Raw genomic sequence first — 22,777 nt, forward strand, 5'->3', positions numbered from 1 at the left:
ACGAAAACATTTCCTTCCGAGACACTAGAAGAAGAAATAGTATTTAGAGACTTTGCAGAAGGTTTTTTTTTTACTTGGTCGTTAATAATTATCGCGATGGTACAATGTTGTGCGTTTTAATCAAATAAATTATCACTTGCTGCAACGGTGAAAAAAAAAACATCGTGAGGAAACCAAACGCATGCCTGAGAGTTTTCCATAATGTTCTCAAAGGTTTGTGGAGTCCACCAACGTGGTTAACTACGGCCTAAAGTCCTTCTCATTGTGGGAGACCCTGTAGTGGGGCGGTAGTGAGTTTGTAATTGATGATCATAATATACCATGTTCTGGATCGAGTGAAAAATGCATTAATTCACATATTTAGATTTCGGTAAAATATAGCATTTGCAAAGATATGGAAAATTTGAAATTGCTATTATATAAGGATTGGAAACGCCTTACAAAATATAATATGCAATTATACAGAAGCTAATATTTGCTAAATAAATTCCACAGGCGTATTACTCTGTTTTTAATATTTGCCGTTACAAAATAAAAAGGAGATTAGCAATCAAATTTTTGTGTTTTTGGGCTGCAATCCCATCTTGTAAGACAGCCGTCAAGGGCACCAAAATGGATCATGCAGAATATAATAAGAAGCCAAAAGCCGACAAAATACCCCTCTGTGACACCTTTTTGCCGAGTCCCCACAAATACATGGTTAACGACAAAGCTTTATAAAGCATAGATAACGCGTTAAAATGCAATCATTCAGGGCTGAAAATCCCATTATCCTTATAAAATACTTATAGAAAACTAGAGTCGAAACCAAACCTTATAATCCGCAGTAAAACAGGCTAAGCATTAACAGAAATATTATATCCATGGACAAAATACAAAATGTAATTCTATAGCTATAAAAATAATAATTTCGTTTTGACTTAATCTATTATCAAACTAGTTTTACTAAGGATCGATTTATCAATCGCCAATTAATCGTTAACTCGAGCATTAAGACCTTGAAAGAAAGTGTAAAATTTATCCCTCAGTTAGGTTAAAAGGCCATTAAAAAATCTGCCTTAATTATTATGTCTTAACAATTATCTATCTTCTTAAATGAACTCATGGTCCAAGAGCTGACGATCACATTGTGGCAACTATCTTGTGCACTTCGTGTGCCACCTTGTGCCTACCAAATTAGTGACTACCCTTTCATTATGTTATTGGTGGAAAAGAACAATTTTTTGGGTTGTCAATTTAATGTGTACAGTGCAACCTTAATATAATTGACTTCCTCGATTTAATAAATTCTTCGTAACCCTTCGTTAATATATTTTTACATTGCAATTTTTTTTGCGATAAACTTCTTTATAACGAATTATCAACTATCAAAAATAGTGCAAATACTTTTTCTAAATATTGAATTTTGCAATATAAAACCTAGTATTAAAAACAATGTTGAGTTCAATAAATACATTTTTTAGATCAACCAAACCTTAATTTAAATAAATGTTTACTAAATTGTTCCCTTTCAATTTGTTATATATTTAGAGGTTGCACTGTATGTAGAATGACACTTACATTATATGACGTAGGTGAGGAGATCGTGGGCTCTTATTCTATTATAAATTAAAAAAAAAACATTTTACACTGTTGTTTTGGAATGCACAATCCCTGTACCTTAATATAAAAAGTTGAGGTGTCACCTCAGTGAAGCGAAGCATTTAATGCAATCACCTGCACCGTGTACAAGCACCCACCTCCATCTATAAACATAGTTTTCCCATTCCGTGACCTGGAGGTATATCTTATCTGACTCGCTTGCTTTTCGCTCGCACTTTACAATAATATATCAAAATACCAAGGAATTGCGTTATTAAGCTTCGCTTCAAAAATACCTATTAGTTGAGAACCTTCTCCCATTCTTTTTTATTAAATCAACTATAGCCACTTACATTCCTGTTAATTAAATCGAAAATTCAAATTTAATAAACTTTTGATAATCTACCGTAAAACATCTTACTTTTAATACATTTAAAAAACATTTTCACGGTGAAATAAAATTTATTTGTAATGAATAACGTGTTGGAGCAGTTATTTTCAAGGAAATCTATGCAAACGCTGGTGGTCACGTGGTTAACCACGTATCATGGGATCATTTGCACCCACCAGTGGGACGTTGATAGGTAGCGGATTCCTCGGATCCCTTGCGCCTCGTAGGAGAGACGGTTTTAGAAATAGATCCACCACGCGCCATGCGAGTTGGCGGGCTTATAAATATTATTATAAAAAATGCGTTTAAATAAGATTTCCTGGAGTGATTACGTGGTCTTTGAGTCTATTTTAATTTTCAGACCTTATATAAGTTATTTTTATTGTTGAAACATGTTTGAAAAAATTTCATAGGCGATTACGCCTTTGGCCTTAAAGAGAATCAGAAGGTGGGTATTGTTGTCACCTTAGATAATAACTAAATAAATTGGGAAGGTGCAACCTAAAATTAATAAAGCTTTCTTAAATCTAACTACAAAAATATCTATCTACAATAATCTAAAAATGCCCTTAGTGAGAGAATTGCAAGCTCACGTTTGACGTATAGTATCTATACTGAATATTCTTTTTCACCTGGAAAACACTCACTAAGGATCCAGTATTTAATCGAGTCACACTGTAATTTTAAACTAAACTAAAGAACAAATCGACTGGCATTTATAATTATAACAAACAATGGTTTTGTGGTTCTTATCAAAGTTGATCGCAGATTTCTGCAAGAGTCGCAAAAGCCGCAAGATTGTAAACGGTTACATACTCACTTAGCCGGATTGTGGACACACTGATACCCTACTAGAAACACTTAATAATGTGTTGGGATGCGAAGACAATATATTTTTTAGCAAAAAAAAAAAACCATTTACTCACAGCCGACGATCCGTTCGCTTCTTCGACCCCTACTGTTCAAACTCTTCCTGGCAGAGCCCCATTCAGAGGCTCGCCAACAAGCCCGCGTCAACTACACACAATCCCAAAAAGAAAAAAAAACTGTAGAGAACGGTAACTTCTGGAAAAAAAACCCTTTAGAGACAAGCTCTCAGACACGTTCGTCACGTCACGTAACACGTCCTGACTTTTTAACTGTTTTTTTTCTTTGTTTTGGTAAATAAATAAATAAATATACAATATTTAGTTCTTAAAGGGCGATTTAAAGTAGGCCCTTAAAAAGCGTTGCGTACGCTATCTATGGCTCCTGCTGCGGCTTTTGCGGTTATGTGCAATCAACTCAAATATCCCCTCCACCTTACTACGAAGCTCGTATTGCTGTCATTATAAATTTTACTTGGCTTAATTATTAGCCGACACCTGGAAAGCATTTTTAACTGCATTATAAATTCCATTTGCCCGTACTCACATCCGGTTTTGGTCGGTGTATGCCCGACGCGGGCACCGCCTTTTCTTGGTGCTTTACGTTGCTGGGACCGTTGGCGCAGACCTTGCCTGCGGACAGTGCGGTTTTGTCATTCTCTACGGTAAAATAAAAATCACATCGGTTGCACATCGGATGCTCTTACAATAAAGCGCGAAGCATCCGATGTGCACCGAAGCGGTCTTTTACCATATTGAATCACACAACAAATGCAATCACGACTAAACTCATGACTACAGACCCATAAGGGACTTAATATAGTCGGGCGTACACCGACCAACACCAGGCTTGAGTACGTTTAGCCAAAGCCTTATACTTTGAGCTTATTCGTTTGAACGCAATAATTACCAGAACTGCATTTGGAGGTAACGAAATAGTTTGTGTCTTCTCTGTTGATATAACTATGGTCATCAATTTATATTATAACTTATTATTATCGATGCTTGCAAGTAAATAATACGCAGCTTCGTAATAAACCAAACCCTAGTGCAAGTTTCAAAGTTACATCGATCGTGAGGAACGTGAACGTTAAGACATGAGTATAGCGTTCTAGGATGGTGCTAGCTGTCATTATGACGGAATATGAAGTTAAGTCTAAACTTTATTAATGCTTTTTAAAGTTATCAAACTAAAATAAATTACATTATATTGAATTTAAAAACTAAAATATTACACTTTTTTTTTTATTACACTAAAATTAGCCCTTTGAAAATATGACGTGGTTACGTGATGAGATGGTATTTGCGTATCTTGTGCGGGTTATGGCAATGATATTAAACCCTTGCCACTAATCGGTTCGGAGGCATATAAACAATTTCAAATTCTTATCGAGTAGAAAAGAATTATCATCAAATAATCTTTAACTAGTAAATGTACAAGTTGGAGGTAAATTCTTTCTCTTATTTATTTTATTAGATATTATATTTATTTTATTTTATTTATTTAAAAAAAAAAAAAAAAAAAAAAATATCAAATTATAATTAAAAATTAAAATGTAATATTTTATTAGATATATTTAAATTACTCCTCTGAAAAGCAATAATTATTTTTGTGCAAGTATTAGCATAATAAGTACTCAGGCAAAAAAATATTTAGTAACACACGTTTTTAGACTTTTTTAGTCAGTTAGTCAGCCAAATGAATACGGAGTTGTCAAATAATAACTTAAACTTGGTCCATGTGAAATGATAAACTAACACTCACATCAATGCATCGCATGTTTTCTTGAAAACTTACACTTAGGGCACAGATCTCAACAAATTTACAAAATGGCTTACCGAATAATACAATAAAACACTAAACACACAACAGTTGCGGCGGAATGGGCCGGATCCAGGCACTTTCTTTAGATTTTTTACAAAACACTCATTGACATTAAAAGCATTGACAGGGTTTAAAAAATAAGCTGACTTATTTTTGTTCGATATCATTAAAATTAGGTTTAGTAGCAATATGTACATTGCTACTGTCATACGTTTAGCTCTCTTATTATACCTATAATTTCCTTATTACTCTATCTCGGTTTTCGATTACATTCGAAAAGCGCTTTAAACTATTGTGTATGAACATCATAATGTAGGCATTATTAGAAAATGTCACACAAAATACAGTCCCAGTGCCCGACATTTTGTTTAAAACATAGATTACAATAACTTTCACCCGCACCCGACTCGGCTCCTGTGTGGTTATCTCCTTAAAATATTAACTAAATTACAAATCAGTCGCATGTTTACATAGAGTTCAACTTCATTTCGGCTTCATCTTTCGGCTTCTCCGAGACGATCATCTCTTGAGGCTTGGAGTACTGAGATTTCTTAGCGCAGCACGTTGCTATGGTGACGTAGCTCGCAAATAGGATAGCCGCGCACGCGCAGACTGTCCCACCCCAATCCAAGATGGCGCGCACAGTTCGCAGCTCCGATATGACAGGTTCACTGACTTTGACTCTTTGCTCGACCCAAAATATAGGGAATAGCATTTTGGGGACCTTTTCGTAGAGACTGCAAAAAATAATGTATAGAGTTAACAGTGCTTACCATCATTAAGGTATAAATATAACCATTTAATGTTTTTTTTAATACTAATATTTGGCGAATCAAACAGTGTAATGAAACGACCAGCTGCTTGATTGTGACTGTTTATTCGTAAAACATTTTCCGTCTACCCACATATAATTTTCTAAGTTAACTTAAATACACAACATCTTTCCCCTTAAATAAACTAAAGATAATAGTTATGCTACTTAAATTACCACCACCATATTATGACAATATCACTATATTACCAAATAAGACATGTTTCCCTTGATTATTACATAAGTAATATATATATTTTTTTTAAAAAACAATGCCAGCTGATCGCGAGCTCTGTTTGCAGCCTTTCGAGTTCGTTCGGTGCCACTGGGCGAGCTACTTGCCGACCTAGAGTTAGCCTCGCCGTAAACCCGAGGCTCCTCAGTTCCACTAATATTACCCTCAGCGTCGCCGTACATACTGACACGATCAGCACTATCATCACCTTCCTCCTTCTCTCCAAAAGAAGGAAGAGGTGACTGGCCTCCCGTAGGATGTTCGGCTCGAATAAGATGACGCCGATTGCGTCTATATTTTCTACCTGAGCTATCGATAACAAAATAAGAACGCGGCTGTCGTGCCGAAGCATGCACTATCATACGACGTCTAGTACTACCGTCTAGTTTTTTTTTTTTTTTTTTTTTTTTTTTTTTTTTTATATTTATAGACGAGCGCTTGACTGCAATCACACCTGATGGTAAGCGATGATGCAGCCTAAGGTGGAGCGCGCTTGCCTAGAAGATGCCTATTCACTTTTGATTTGAAGGTACTAATGTTGTAAGAACTGGGGAAAATGGAAGCTGGAAGAGCATTCCAGATCCCAGCGGTGCGAATTAGAAACGAAGATGCGAAGCGCTTCGTACGCGTCCGCGGTATATCGACCACGTAGGGATGCAGATCCTTCCGGTGCCTCGCGGTTCGATGGTAAAAAGGCGAGGGGGGAACTAGATCAAATAGTTCTTGAGCACACTCTCCGAAATATATCCTATAGAACACCGAAAGGCAGGCAACCTTGCGACGATGTTCCAAACTCTTAAGTTTTTTATTGGCTAGGTCACCGATGAGCCTTCTAGCACGGCGATCAACCGAATCCAGGGCATCAAGCTGATACTTGGCAGAGCCATCCCATAAATGGGAACAGTACTCCATGCACGATCGAACTTGAGCTTGGTACAAGGTAAGAAGCTGTTCAGGCGTGAAGTACCGCTTGACCTTATTGAGGATGCCAAGTTTCTTGCCAGCTGTTTTTGCCCTGGATTCGATGTATTGTCCAAAGTTGAGGTTGGATGAAATATTGACACCTAGAAGCTCTAAACTGTCGGTAATAGGCAAAGATATACCTCGGAAAGTCGGAGTCAGAGGAAATGGGCTCCGTTTGGTAGTAAATAAACACGCTTGCGTTTTGGTAGCATTAAATTTGACCAAATTGGCGTCTCCCCAATCAGACACCTCATTTAAGGTCAGATTAATGCGTTCCACCAAAGCCTCTCTGTGTCCTAAAATTTCAGCACCACTAGCACGGGGACCGGGCATATATCTCTCCGTTACAGTGCTATCCTCTGCGTACCCAAAGATACCGGGTTTCAACAGATCATTAATGTGAAGCAGAAAAAGTGTAGCGGAGAGAACAGACCCCTGAGGGACACCGGCATTGATTGCCATTTGATCTGACGAGGAGCCATCTAAGACAACTCGAAAAGATCGTCCACTCAGGAAATCAGATATCCAGTTGATGAGACTAGTGGGTATCCCGTAGCTAGGTAACCTATTTAAAAGGCCTTCATGCCAGACCCGGTCAAAAGCCTTTGACACGTCAAGGGAAACGGCTAGCGCTTCACCATGTTTGTCAATGGCCTCGCCCCAGATGTGTGTGGCATACACTAAAAGATCCCCCGTCGATCTATTACGACGAAAGCCGTACTGTTGATCCGACAGAAGGTCATTTTTCTCGAGGTATGCCAGGAGCCGGTGGTTCAATACACGCTCCATACTTTTGCAAAGTATGGAGGTGATTGCAATAGGCCTGTAGTTGGCCGGGTCTGCACGACTACCCTTCTTAGGTACCGGTTGTACGTTGGCAACCTTCCAAGCTTTCGGGATTCGGGCATTTTTGAACGAGAGGCGAAACAAACGTGTTAGTACTGGAGACAGCTCGGCAGCACAGGTTCTGAGCACTATTGCTGGTATCCCGTCTGGGCCGCTGGCCTTATTCACGTCTAGATTGCGCAGCACTTTTAAAACCTCACCTTGGCGAATCTTTATCTCTGCCATGACGGAGTCGCAGGGTGAAAGGGTAGGTGGAGAGGCGCTTCCAGAATCGAGACGTGAATTTTCAGCAAACAGAGTCGCTAAGATGTTAGCTTTTTCTGTTGCAGTAAAAGCCAGCGCCCCATCCGGTTTTAGCAGAGGTGGCAGCGAAGGACGGCAGAAGTTCGTTTCCACCGACTTCGAAAGAGACCAAAAGGCTTTACTTCCACGCGGATATGATGCTAATTTGGCCCCAATTCGATTAGTGCGGTTGAAACGAGCCTTCCTAAGAACCTTCTTGTAGGACTTGGCGGCATAATTAAAGGCTCGCTTTTTCGTACTGATGTCCGGAGCTTTTTGGGCACGCGCGTCAGCCCATGCAGCAAAAGCCATGTTCTTACGAGCTTCAGCTTGGGCGCATTCTGCATTGTACCAGCGTGGAATCTTGCTATCTAGCGATACGTCAGCGTAAGGTATAAAAAACTCCATTGCTTGACGTATCACTTCCGATATGGCTTTCTCGCAGTTCGACGGATCATCAGAAGAGAAGCAAGTTTGTCGCCAGGGATAACATGCAAAAAAGTGTCGCATTTCATCCCAGTCTGCTGACTTGTATCGCCACACCCGCCTGGTTCCGGAGGAACCAGAGTCCAGAGGATGATAATTCGATACCGACTTAACTACACAGTGATCAGAAGTACCCAAAGGGGCCGTAACTGATACTGAAAACCGGTCTGGGTCGGTGGTCAGCAGAAGGTCAAGACAGTTAGGAGAATGACCGTCAACGTCAGGTATCCGAGTTGCTTCGTGGACTAGCTGAGAGAGGTCAAACGCCAGGGCAAATTTCAGCGTCTCTCTCCCGGCGTGGTCGGTATTTTGGTATGGGAACAACCAATCCTTGTGGTGAGCATTAAAGTCCCCCAAGAAAACCAGTTTAGCAGTCGGATATCGACACTGGACGGTATCAGCCGTCTCGCTGAGGTACTCGAACATTCGAGTTGTCTCCATATCACCGCTGTGCGACCGATAGGTACACGCATAAATGATTTGCTCCATGCCCGTATCCAATAAGCACCACAAGATAGAAAAGTCGGGTACCTCCAAGTTGCGAAGACGCCGACAGCAGATATCATTTCTTGCAAACAAACATACCCCCGCACGTGATCTAAAGTTATGCTCAAGCGTGTATCCGGGGTACTGCAGGTATGCTATATCCGCTGGTCTTCCGATTTGCGTCTCCATCAAGAAGAGTAAATGCGGCCTTTCAGTCTCCAGATGGTGGTGGACTGCAAGGAGATTAGAGTGCAGTCCTCTGATATTGGAGAGGTGCACTTTTAACGAGAGGAGGTGCAACCGCTGTGAAAACTTACTCTTCTTTTTTTTCGGTTCCATAGTATGCAAGGATGAATAGGAAGGGGAATGACAGCTGTACGAGGCGCTAAGTTCATTGACTCCACGATTTACGAAGTGACCGCACAGTAGGAAGGCTCGACTGGAGACTGCGGGGACGCCCGAACCCCCCTGGGAATTGCCATCGGATCCTCTCTACGGTCGCCAACCGGCACGATGGAGGCCATCCCAGGATTTTTCGCTAGTTGGCGGGGCAGCCTTTCATAGGTGGCGAACCTACTAATTGGGCCCCCTACTAACTGCGGTCGGCCAGCGGTGCACCGTGCTTCGGATCCCGCTAGCCTCCAAATCCAGACGTCCAGCGCAGACACCTCACAAATGGGGCCCTGTCATTAAAACTCAGCGCAACTGTACATACCCATACCCCTTGAAAAAAACGCTACTACGAGCATCGCACCGGAATACGACGAGTCGCTTGGCGACGCGGCTTTGCTCGCAGGGTGGTTATTCTAGCCTCGGCCGAAGCCTACCACCTATGTTGCTCGTTTGGCACCACCCAGGGGTCACGTGTAGGGTAAAGAGGTTTCGGACCTAGTTTTGGTATAACCTACGGACGCGAGCAACTCCGACCCCCGAAGTACTACTACCGGTTTACCAGCATTTAATTCGGGTAAATCACGCGACTGCCTATCATAGTAAAGTTTAGCACGTAAACGATTGTTATTTATATTGATATAATCGGAATTATTGTTTCTTTCTGGCATCAATTTATTTATATGCACCGGGAGTCTTGTATTTAATCGTCTACCCATTAACAACTGAGCCGGTGAACTAACTCCGTCACGCGGAGTCGACCTGAAATTAAGCAAACCGAGATAAAAATCTGATCCGGTCATGATTGACTTTTTTATAATATTTTTCACAGTCTGTACCGCCCTTTCACTAAGCCCGTTCGCCTGTGCATAATTAGGCGATGTGGTGGTGTGTCTGAAACACCAGTCAACACTAAACTCACGAAATTCTTTGGAGGAATAGGCAGGACCGTTGTCAGTTATGAGCTCATCAACTATTCCGTGCCTTGCGAACTGCTCTTTCATGGCTAATATAACCGCCCTGGATCCTGCGTTAGATATAGGACTGACTTCTATGAAATTTGAGAAATAGTCTACTAGTATTAAAAAGTATTTTTGACGAAACAGGAATATATCCGAGCCAACCTTTCTCCACGGCAGATTAGGTATTGAATGAGAAATCATCGATTCTCTCGCTGGCCTAGCGGCGTGTTCAGCACACGCGGCACACGTGCGTACCTTTTGCTCCACGTCGCGAGACATACCATTCCAAAACATGACGTCACGCGCGCGCCGCTTACATCGGTCTATACCGAGGTGGCCTTCGTGTACACGCTCCAGCATAACACCCCGCAGTTTACGCGGTATGAATACCAGGTTATCCTTAAATAAGACACCCCCTATATATTCAAATGACGTTCTGTATGACCAATGTGCCCGGACTAAATGATCTGCATCGTATCTATAACGCGGCCATCCAAATAAAACATAATTAACTAAAATTTTACATTCTGGATCCGTACCTGTCGCTTTACGAACGCTTTGTATTTTACTGTCACTAAATGGTACATTGTTAATAATAAAACACGCCTGCGCGTCAATTTCAGACGAAAGTTTATCATCCATAGGTTCCTCCAGGGCCGCCCGAGACAATGTGTCAGCAAGGTACATATATTTCCCCGGTTTGTAAATTACATTGAAAGTGTAACACTGAATACGCAACATCATACGCTGCAAGCGCGCTGGAACCCCATCTAAAGATTTTTTGAAAAGAGTTTCTAGCGGCTTATGATCGGTTTCTATCGTGACGTCCGACCTCCCGTATACGTACTGATGAATCCTTTCTAATGCAAAGACTATCGCCAGCAACTCTTTTTCTATTTGAGCATATCGAGTCTGCGTCTCTGAAAGCGTCACCGACGCAAACTCCACCGGGCGGCCGGCCTGCAGCAACGCTGCGCCGAGTGCGCTGGCGCTGGCGTCCACTGTCAGCAGCACGGGCTCATCGGCCGAGTACAGAGCCAGGACCGGCGCGCGGCACAGCGCTTCCTTCAGCGCTGACACTGCAGCCGCATGGTTGCTATCCCAATACCACTCTATACCTTTTCGCAAAAGGCTTCTAAGGGGACTTGCGATATTAGCATAGTCCGCAATAAACTTCGACAAATAATTCGTCATGCCCAAAAATCTCTCCAACGATCCTCTGTCGCACGGACAGGGCATATCTTTTATTGCTAGCAATTTATTTTTATCAATTTGCATGCCCTTCTTACTAAACGTATGTCCTAAGTACGTAACTTGCTGCACGTGAAACTCACATTTCTCCCGATTGAACCTAATACCTACTTCACGAGCCCTATCTAATAATCTCCTTAATCTTATATCGTGCTCTTCAATAGTGCTCCCGTAAACTATAATATCGTCAATAAACGATTCTACTCCTTCTAGATCCTCTAGAATTTGGCGGATCTTTGCGTGAAACACTTCACTAGCACAACTTACGCCGTACGGTAGGCGAAGAAACTGATAACGACCAAAAGGAGTACCGAATGTGCATAGGTCTGCACTTTGGTCATCTAGCTGGACCATCCAAAATCCAGAACGCGCATCTAATTTGCTAAAGTACTTAGCACCGCGCAGCGCAGTAGCTATCTCGGTGAGCGTGGGTAGCGGGTAGTGCGCGCGGCGAATGGCGCGGTTGAGCGGCCGCGGGTCGAGGCACACGCGCACGCTACCGTCTTTCTTCGCTGGCAGAACTATGGCGTTTACCCAAGGCGTTGGATGTGACACTTTCCTAATTATACCCATCTGCTCCATATTATTTAGTTCACCTTTTAATTTATCCCTTACACCTATTGGTATTTTACGAACTGGGCATATCGACGGACATACTTCTTTATCAATTATTATTCTATATTTCCCTGGCAATTTTCCTACACCTCGAAACAAATCGCTATAGGTATCTATATTAATCGCGAAAATTCGCTTGATGACGCCTATATTCTCACAGGTGTCTTTTCCAAGCACACTCTGACAATCATCCTTAGATATGATGAATTTAATAATATACTTATTATGTTTGTACAACCAAGGCATTTCCAATGCCCCCAATATTGGTAAATAATTTCCGCAAAACGATTGAGCTCTTAATTCACACGGTTTTAAATCATTAATTGAGTAACCTAATTTTTTAAACGTTTTAAGTGATAAAACATTTAAGTCAGAACCGGAATCTAATTTAAAATTTTCCGCCATACCATTTTTACATAAAAACAATGTTTCAAACCACTTATTGTTTATATTCTGGTTAACATCGTCCAGAGTAGACACATAAAATAGGTCGTCTTTGAATTCTTCACTTACTTCGAACACTTTGTTATTAAATTTGACTGGACAAAACCGTTTAAAATGGCCCCGACGATTACAAAAAAAACACTTCACAAATTTGGCTGGGCACTGAAATTGACCAACATGATCGATTCCACACGACACACAACACTTCAAATCACTATTTGTGTGTAACCGGGAATCGAACCGACGACCCGGTGAATTCTCGCTGCACTGTATGCGCGCGCCGCTAGCACCGGCGAGGCGTCCGGCAACTGCCGCGCCGCCGCCTCCGGCCCGCGCGCGCGACCTTGCGTTGAACAACGCATCAACCGCCGCACCGGCCGCCGAAGATTCCGTACTTTTGACGACTTCGATTTGCTTACCCTCTGTAAGCGACACTTCGTTGGCATGACAAATCTTCATCGCCTTTTCCAAGGTCAGATTGTCCGTTCTTAATAATCTGTCTCTCACTGTGTTGTCCGAGACACCACACACAATGCGATCTCTTATTAATCCATCCTCCAGGTGTTCGAATTCGCAATGCGGACTAAGTATGCGTAATGCCGTGACGTATACGTCTATATTCTCACCAACTTCTTGATTGCGTGTGAAAAATCGAAATCTGGCCATGGTCGTACTGTGTTTTGTTCCAAAATACTCATTAAATTTCGTTACCAAAACATCGATATCATCTTGATTTTCGTCCTTTGAAAATTTAAAAGTAGAATAAATGTCGTAGCCATCAGGCCCCACGAGATTAATAAGGAGACTCGCCTGTATATCCCTTGTTTCCTTGTGTACTCCTGACGCTTTCAAAAATACATTAAACTGCTTGTACCACTTGCGCCACGCGTCCGCCCGACTTGCCGGACCACCCTCCAAAACGAGGTCCGCGGGAGGCCTTGCGTGCTCCATTTGTTGTTAAGTAAATATACGACGCAAATATTAATAATATTCCGCCCAAGCAGTGTAATGGAATCACTATTTAATGAAAATACTCCGCACCGCTGTCACCATGTAATGAAACGACCAGCTGCTTGATTGTGACTGTTTATTCGTAAAACATTTTCCGTCTACCCACATATAATTTTCTAAGTTAACTTAAATACCATCATCGCTTATAAACAGACAACCGCTTCACAGGGCACGAAAAAATCACGTCCTACAAAGTGTCGCCATGAGTCTGTTAACCTGAAGTGTAGGTGTTAAGCCCCATGTGCCAGAAATTACCGGCAGTCAGGCCCATCAGTACGGAACACAGAAATTTCTCATGATGGCAGAAATAAACATGGCAGTAGTATTTCCCCGGACGAGTTCTGTCACAAACATTTCTAGGTACTACTACTGAAACTACACTACATAATATTCTGTGAAGTTTTCGTCAGAGAAATCTTCATGAACCGATTATATTTATTGCCTTAGACAAGTCAAATAATATATGGCACAGACTTAGCGTTGATTAAAACCTTACATCATTGAAGATTTTACATGTACTGCAGCAGAGTTCAGGATTGAATCAATATAAGAAAAGGCAATGCTTGTGCAATGTATTACCTTTATTCGAGGAATCTAGATTGAAAAGTAGATCATTTTAAATTTGACTGATGGCTTTGGGATAAAGGGCCAGTGCCAGCCGATAAAAATTAAAAAAAGAGTAAAATTAGAAAGAATGAATGATTCTCAAAGTGTTAAAAATGTTCAGAAACTTACGCAATATTAGGGTTGGGTTCGATAAACACGTTGAATTGGAATCTTCCCGCTACGTCGAGTGGTACGCCTAACCTCTGTAACAATAAAGTTTAATTATTAATGATCTTCGTGGTAGGCGTCCAAATATGTAAAACAAGCATAGCCTTAATTGGGAAATTTTTCTACAAAAAAACATGTTACAGGACATTGCTTAAAGTAATTTTTTTGCCAGACCTACTTTACTGCTCCAACAACCTATAAGTTGCAGAATCTTCGAATAACTTGTACAGGTCCCAGTTATTACCTTTCAAGAAATGCGGCGACAGGCATACCGTGGCGATATGTAACTACAACTACAACGCTTCTTCTCTCTCTTGCAGGAACACTCAACTCACATGGTTCCCAGCAAAATAGAAGGAATGTATCATCCAGCTTAAGTTGCATGCCACGAACAGTGTCAAAAATACCGTGCAGAAAGTTCTACAGTTGTCAGGAACTACGGGCTGTCGTAACAACACGTTAACTACACCGATCCCACTCTTCTCGCAGTAACACTTGTCTCGAAGATTTCGGGGCGAAACAGAAGTGAAGGTCTGTGTAATATATCACGCAGCTCGGGTTCACCGTATAGGAAGTGCAGCCGCCACAGCTATGACGGGTTGGCGGGTTAACAATGCTCCTATATAATCTTGCAAAAAACTCGACTTACAGGTTCCACGGCAAAGTAAAAGGAGTGCAGATCTGGGTCGGGCTGCATGCCGCGAACTGTGTCGCGCAATTCGGGGTCTCCGTGCAGGAAGTGGGGCAGAGACAGGAATGACGGGCTGCCGAAGCGACACGCTGACACGTTCATTACACCGCCCCAACCGCACTCTCCGTTGCAGAAACACGAGTTCAGTGGGGTTCTAGATGCTGGAAAGAATTTAATACAAAATTTAAAAATCTTGATGTCATAATCGTCGTCATATCAACCGATTGACAACAGCCGCTTGAGAAATAGGTTTATGTAGGAAGTTCCAAAGCCGTCGGTCTTGGCTGCTAGTTTCCTGCGGCTTCCCATAATTAATCTTCACTTGCATGGGGCCCACATATAAATAATTTATCGAACAGACTTAGCTCTGCATCATACGCGGTTAAAAAGATACGTAGTATGACAGATAACGAAACTGCCAGTCTTGTGTATTTTAGTTACTTTTACAGTAAGTTTTACCTATGTCCCACGGCATATTATTATGGGGTAATGCTGCTGATATTGATTCTAATTTTGTACTGCAGAAGCATAAGAGGGCTGTTCGTGCAATATATAAAATGGGCCCAAGAGAGTCTTTAAGAGATAAATTTAAAGAAGCTAAAATTATGACGGTGCAAAATCAATACATAGGTACTTGAAAATTTAATTCATGTTTATAAAAAATAACAAAATTTAAAAAGGAAGTGGACTGTAATATTATTGATTTTAGACGTAAAATAAACTTCTAGTACTAGGCTGCATAAAATTAGTAACTCATTTAAGGGTAATTGTATATAATTTGATGACAAATTACCAGATGAAATCCTTGAGATGTCTCTCAATAAATTCAAAGTTTATATAAAAAGTAATCTTATAGAAAAATTCTATTATAATGTTAAGGATTACATGTACATGATAAAAAGAGCTAGGGTATGAATTGCTCTAACTCCATAGCTCAACATCAACTCGACTGTGAGATGTTGATAACAAAAGAAACTGGCTTAATTTACTGTGGGCTCTTCTTAGACCAGGGCGCGTTTGGAACCCTCCTAGATATTGTTATAGTTTAACGATACAGTTATCACCATCACTAATTAGTGTAACATGTTAAATTTATGAACGCTTCATAAGCTCCTGTGATAAGGTCTACATGAATAAAACGTTTTGAATTTTGAATTTTATTGATCCGTCAACCTCTGCGTTCACAGATGTAGGGTCGCCATTACAGCAAATTAGGACTCCATCGTCCCACGGTTAACTCTTTGAATATTAAAGCCACAACTTTAGGTTTCAATAGAGTTGTACGTGGCAGGAAACTCAGATACTAACAGTATTTCACACCGAACCATATAATAATCACCACCTCTTCTTCTTCCTATCCTATAAAAGGACTCACCGAAGTATGAACTGTAAAAGCATAAGAAACAACGCGCCGGTGCTTGTATACATTATTGGTATAATCGAAAGGCATGGCGGTAAAGTGTGCTGAGAATATTATGCAAACGAAACTATATAACAAATGGAATGTCTTACAATTGTCGAAACTGATGTCCGTCATCGCGTACTTGTTATAAGGAAGTCCACCGATCTGGCCGCTTTGCTCGTACTCCAAGTGAACAGTACGACACAGATCGGGCATGAAGATTGTGAGCAAAGAATCTTCTGTCAGGTTGTGGGGCATGAACTCGCCACCGCTCCCTGTTATCTGAAACGCATTACAGCTCATTAGATCCTTGTCAATCCCGACCCAAAAGTTTAGAACAGTTAGCAGTTCTAAATTTAACTGTTTCGCAAGTTTGTCAAGTAGGGAGAAATTTTAGATGTGGATTTTTGTACGCATTAATAGCTGGACAGATTTAATGAAATAAACAGATATCCTGGATGAACATCATGAGGAATTCGGGAAAATAGAACTCGATGCGAGCTTTAATATATTTTTTTTTTCTTTCCTGTCTACTGTGTCCTAAACAAAGGAGAGAGTGAATGAAGATTTATTAAGTTTAATAGGTAGTTTAGCGAGACAATCATGTTTTTCAGTGATGGACGAAGGACCATTCATTGACACTCAAGTTCTATTAAATAGTCATCATCATCCTTAGCATATTATTCCCACTGTTAAGCACATATTTTCCTTAAACTCCACTCAGAATTCGAAACCAGGTCCCTATGTGCCATAGTCGTTCTAACCAACGATGCAGTTTACAAAAAGTAGATCGAATTACCTTAATCTTGGCTTTTATTTTTTCAGCCTCTATAGATATTATTAATGATTCAGTTTGCAATCTGATAGTTAAATCATACCTTCGCACATTCTCCTTCGTACCACGGAAGGCTCTTGTGGTAGTCCCAACTAAGGATTTGTCCTGGTATCCCTCCTAATTCTCCTGTTGTCACTTCCACCAGACCCTCGGTGTCCATTGAGTTGTTTCTCTGAAAAATAGCATTCGCATATGTAAGTACAGAAATCGTATGTCATAAATTTCCGGGCGAGAGTTACTGGTACTGAATAAAACACAAATACAAAAGCAAAAAACAAACTTAGTAACTAACGATTTTTAGCCTAACCCGGTAATCTTATCATCTAATTCAAGATATTGTGATCCATAGTCGAAACTGCTGTATTCCATATGACCACTAGCTACGGACAACCAGGTGGTTGGTCAGCCCAATGATTGGCCAGCAAAGTTACCAGTGCGATTTAAAAAAATAGCATTTGATACCTATGCTATGTTACGGCTTAGCCGCTTAACATGTCTTGGTGTGTTGTACCTCACATCACGGTACCCTAATTTACATAGCACTGCACTTTCTAAGCTAATATATAAGTATACCGAACTGTATGAGATGTGCTTTCGACTGAGTATTACGCCGGGTTTTCAGGATTATATGATTCTAGGATAACGCAATGATAGCGCGAGACATACTACTAGTTACGCCATCTATCGCAATCGAATTTTTACCAATTAAATTTAAATATTCTAGATATTGTAAACTCCAATTTATACTAGGTAAAAATTTATACATTTTGCATAAATGTAGAAAGAAAGAAAGAAAAGGAACTCATAGTTTGTGTAGGATACATCTTATCCCGGGAAAATAAAGGATTTTTAACCAAAACCTAAATAAGGCCAAGGCTAGTGAGTATATGAAACTCTTGCTGGAAGTCGAAGTTGAAGTTTTGTGCATCAATAAATAATTAATCGACAGTGTGACATTAACAACAGTATAAAGCTGCCTTTCTACCGGCCGGCCAATTCTGTATCTCTGTTGACAGTAGATTTAACTAGCCACTGTGGAATGTTATATTAAATAACCTATCAAATCCATTTTTTTGCATTCCAAATTCTAAGTTTCCAACTGAGCTAATTTCAACTCGGTTGGCAAATACAATTGCAATGTTTTAGGCGTTATTTGACGGCAACTGTCCACAGCTAAATTAGGTATCGACTGAGATAAACAAGCCTGTGGGACTGTTTTACGATGTGGTGAGTATGAAATCGACCAATAAAAACGCATTATTATCTTGGTTTAAATTGCATTAGCTCTCGTACTTGTTGAATAACTGAAAGTGGCCTCAGTTAGTTTGCGAAACTTCTGTGTGTATTGTCACCCTCGGTGACAATTTTTGTCGTCCTTCAACAGACAGTCAATCTGTCCAATGTATATTATTTCCCTGTGAATGGGGAGCTTTATAGGTACAGTTGATTGTTGAAGTAGTTCTCCAAAGAGACGCAAATTAGTTTCACTTGACCAATTGTCTGATCAATCATCGCTGACGGAGACTCAGATCAACACATGCTAATAATTCGAATTCAAAAGAACTCACTTCAGTCAAGTGTGTCTGTGCGTTATAGACGTCCTACTTACATACATATATATTTATAATGAGGGGACGCCTGCCATTGCTAGTGTGATCAGTCCTCTGTAAGGACTATTCCACCCTTTTCCCCATACTTACATACATACCTATGCCAAGAAATATTGTACAAAAAGGCATTACAGATTATTGATTCCCGTTAAGCTGGATACTGTATCGACCATTTTTTTTTCCATTTAAATTCGGGTTTTACGTTGTATTGTATGTAATAAAGTCATAATCATCATCATTATAACAGAATTAAGAACATATCACAGAAACCGTGTACATGACTAATATTGAAGCATCAAATACCACTCCACTTTAGTAGTGTTTCTGCAACAGGTGGTCTCTCTTCTTCTTCTTTGTGTCCTTCAACGCCTGGTGGCCCGAGACTATGTTTTTTCATCCAGACCTATCCCGAGCTGCAGACTTAATCTTGTTCCAAGATAAGTTTGAAAACTTCATTACCGCTTCCAGAGACCGCTTTCATGTGGTAGTAACGTGTGGTAAGTAACTACATAACATTTAGCAGTTGGCAGTAATTATTTTACCTCTAAAGTTCCAAACGTTCCACTATAAAATGGGAAAAAGTTTGTGAGCTATCAATATTCCGCGGGTGTGAAGAGACGTGCGTTTTTACTGTTTTCGGGCACAATGCACTACATACAAATGTCTGAATGAGGATTCTGTATTTTTCTTAATTCTGTGATCATTAATATCAAGTCATTGCCGGAAGTCTACAAGATTTGACTACTACAGTAAACAATGTAGTTTACTAGCTGAAATACAAACCATTTAAATTACAATGACAACCCTAACACTCTAGTGGAGCGTAGGACCTAATTATTATGATAATCTGGTCTAGTTGCCATACTGCTTTATATATTTACTGCAACACGCTGACCAAGTGGGTATCGGTAGACTTTACATGCTTCGAGCTAGCTGCAGCTAGGACTCCAGCCTCCTTATTGTGGTGGCCAAGTTGGATCTCCAGCTCGCACCTTGAATTTTAGTAAGTGATATACGTTTTAAGCAATTAAAATATTCTTTTAACTTTCTTAAACGGTAGAGGAAAAAATCTTGAGGAAACCTGCAAACCTGAAAGTTTTCTTTAATGTTTTCAAAGGTGTGTTAAATCCACCAATACACACTGGGCCAGCCCGAAGGACTACTGTTTATCACATATCCCTCAATATGGGTATCCAATGAAAGGGCTTGACTAGTAAACTAATATATGACAAATTTCAAATCCAAGATGGCCGCCACCACAAAATGGCGTAATACATATTATTTGACACAACTCCCTCAGTATGGGTATCAAATGAAAGGGCTTGACTAGTAGAATAATGTACAGCATGTTGAATGTCGATTATCTGAATTATTAATGAAGCGATGGATTGCTGCGAAGGATTGCCCGCGAATGGGGACATATAGGACCAAATAACTAAATCTCGTTTTGACAAATGGCATACGGCAATTACCTAGGAATTTACGAGCGGTTTATGCAATGCGTGATCTGTTAACCAAATAATTAGACAGGTTTGAGTTAAGCCTTAAATTATACTCATATCAGGTCTTTGCCTATGGAATCTTTTTGTTCAAATCTTTAATAATATTTTAAATCTCTATACATTTGTTAATCTTTTTCGCCTAAATTACTTAACAGAACATAATGAATATACGTTCTCAGGGTTTGAGAAAAGAACCTTTGGTATATTTCGTCCAGATAAAATTTACTATTCTTGAGATGTGGGAGGCTTTTAGGAAAGGTCAACCAGAATTGATTGTCGTAATATAGGTACATAAAAGCGAGTGAAGCCGCAGGCAAAAACTGGTTATATTATATTCATGTATTTGATCAAAAGCTTTATTTAAAACTACATCCTTAATTACTAGGCCTTTGATTTTATTTACATTGTGTATAATCTAAGCAGAATGCTCACTTTACAGGTTTTTTTGTGAAATTAAACCTGATTGTCTGTGAATCACTGAGAGTCTCTAAGAAACTCAGCAGTTATTCTTTTTGAAAGTCAACGTTTACTTTAGTTTTATTAAGTCTCGTTCGTAGATGCCTATAGAAATTCCAGAACTTAAATAAATACCACATAGCGATTGGACTCTGGGATTCGTCTTGTTGTCTATATACATTATCGCAGTATCGAGAAAACGGACGAGGAGACGATGCATCGGGCGAGGAGTACAGACGGGCGAGAAGTTGAGAAGGGGAGGAAGTTGTAAGAGATGTTGAGGCTAGGCGGACAAGAGACAGCCGCGACGGAAAATAAAAATAACGGGCAGCAATGCGTAGATGCTGCGCGTGCGCAAAATAATTGCTAAATTTTAGCCATTGAAATCAACGTACAATTCTGTAAAATATTTTACTAAACAGGATGGTATTTATTGTTCCAAATTACTTCTTTTACTTACTCCTGACTGTTCATAGTCATTATCAACCCTTTAACGGCCTAGACTTCTCTATGTTAAAAAAGTGTTTAGGCCAAAGTCTACGACACTGACTAACTTCGGATCGGTAGGCTACGCGCGCTATTAAGAATATTAGAGCTCTCAGGTTTTCCTTTATCGTGAATTGCTTAAACTCCTGACAGTTGAATAGCATAAAACTATTGTGCACTCACCCCATAAAATAGTCCAAATTTGTCAACTGGGGGAGCGCCGCCAGTGGCACTGGCCGGCAGACTCTTAGCCATATCCAGCAAGGGGTCCTCAAACCCATCGAACAGCAGCTCGCGTACAAGCCTGGACGTCGTCATCCCGTGCCCAGACATCGCCAGTACCATCGACAGGCCCTTCTGCTTGAAGAAGTTCCAATGACGGGACCGGTAGATTGCAGACTGGAAAGAAACAGGAGTAATAAGTTTTTTTTTTATAGTGTAATTGAATTTTTTTAAAAAAAAATTTACTTCTCTACACACACAATAACACTTGGTTGGTGAAGGAAAATGTCGTGAGGAAACCTGCATTTCTGAGAGTTCTCTATAATGTTCTCAAAGGTCCGCGTCCGAGTCCGCCAATCCGCACTGGGCAAGCGTGGTGGACCCCTCATTGTGGCCTTGTAGTGGGTTGGTAATGGTTGGTATGAAGATGACGATAAGGCATAGCTTATAAGCACTTTTGAAACGTCTACAATTCGGAAGGCAGATTCTAGCGAGAAGAAGCCGGGAAGAAACTCAGCACTTGCTCTTTTGCGACATAGATAGATAGACAGATAGAATAACTTTATTGCCACAAAACTCAAAGAAACAATACAAAGAAAAACAAAGCCGTAGTGTAAGGGTATAAAGGCAGCCTTATCGCTAAAAGTGATCAAATATAAGAATGTTAATAAAAATTAAACTGTTAAGCTTAGCAAATATTTTTTCTCTCTTTCGTATGAAGCTTAACATAATATGCAAAATTAAAACAGATAAACCGGTTCTAAGCATACGAAAATGTTTTTGCACCAGGCCCAAGGGGATTTGAGAGGGATTTAACTTATAACCTGCCCAGACAAAGAGCTTATATAGTTACATAACAAACGTCCGAGCTCTAATAGGGATTATTCTGTAGAGTATTTTAAAAGCGTTTGAAACGTATGAGATTATAAAATGGTACGACTTAGTTGCGCCACTCCTGTGTGCGAAATTTGCGGCGCACACTGGCGCAAGAAGAATGGCTCCGCCATTGAAATTATTTTGATTACACTTTATACATATTAACAACATATTCTTTGTTGTGGAGTATCGAAAAATAAGTAGGTACAGTCGCAACATATGACTTGTAAATAAAAAAATACAAAACTTATATTGCGCTTAATGTACACGCCTCCCAAGACAATACTTACGTCCGTGGTTTAAGAACGATGGCAAATTCGCAAACAAATTTGTGATGGGTTTTTTTTTCTAGCGTCTACTAAAGTAGACTTTAATTACTAAATGAAATAAAGTCTGCTATCTGGAATTTAAGAAATTGCGACTAAAAGATCTTAACGTATTGTTTGTGTCTTCTTTGGATTTCAGAGGTTTTTTTTTC

General features: G+C 40.2%; 1 protein-coding gene across 1 annotated transcript in view; it reads right to left on the reverse strand.

Annotated features, from left to right (window-relative positions):
* LOC120627450 (protein peste-like) overlaps positions 1 to 22,777 on the reverse strand; it is a 61,163-nt gene that overhangs the window by 19,646 nt on the left and 18,740 nt on the right. The window contains exons 5-10 of the mRNA XM_039895454.1: positions 21,385 to 21,600; positions 17,191 to 17,319; positions 16,423 to 16,594; positions 14,869 to 15,071; positions 14,181 to 14,254; positions 5,134 to 5,400 (exon numbers count right to left, since the gene is read on the reverse strand). Coding sequence (XP_039751388.1) covers positions 5,134 to 5,400; positions 14,181 to 14,254; positions 14,869 to 15,071; positions 16,423 to 16,594; positions 17,191 to 17,319; positions 21,385 to 21,600 — 1,061 coding nt within the window. The remainder of the gene's footprint in view (positions 1 to 5,133; positions 5,401 to 14,180; positions 14,255 to 14,868; positions 15,072 to 16,422; positions 16,595 to 17,190; positions 17,320 to 21,384; positions 21,601 to 22,777) is intronic.

The sequence above is a fragment of the Pararge aegeria genome, chromosome 11 (genome assembly GCF_905163445.1).
Source record: "Pararge aegeria chromosome 11, ilParAegt1.1, whole genome shotgun sequence".
In the NCBI taxonomy this organism is placed as follows: domain Eukaryota; kingdom Metazoa; phylum Arthropoda; class Insecta; order Lepidoptera; family Nymphalidae; genus Pararge; species Pararge aegeria.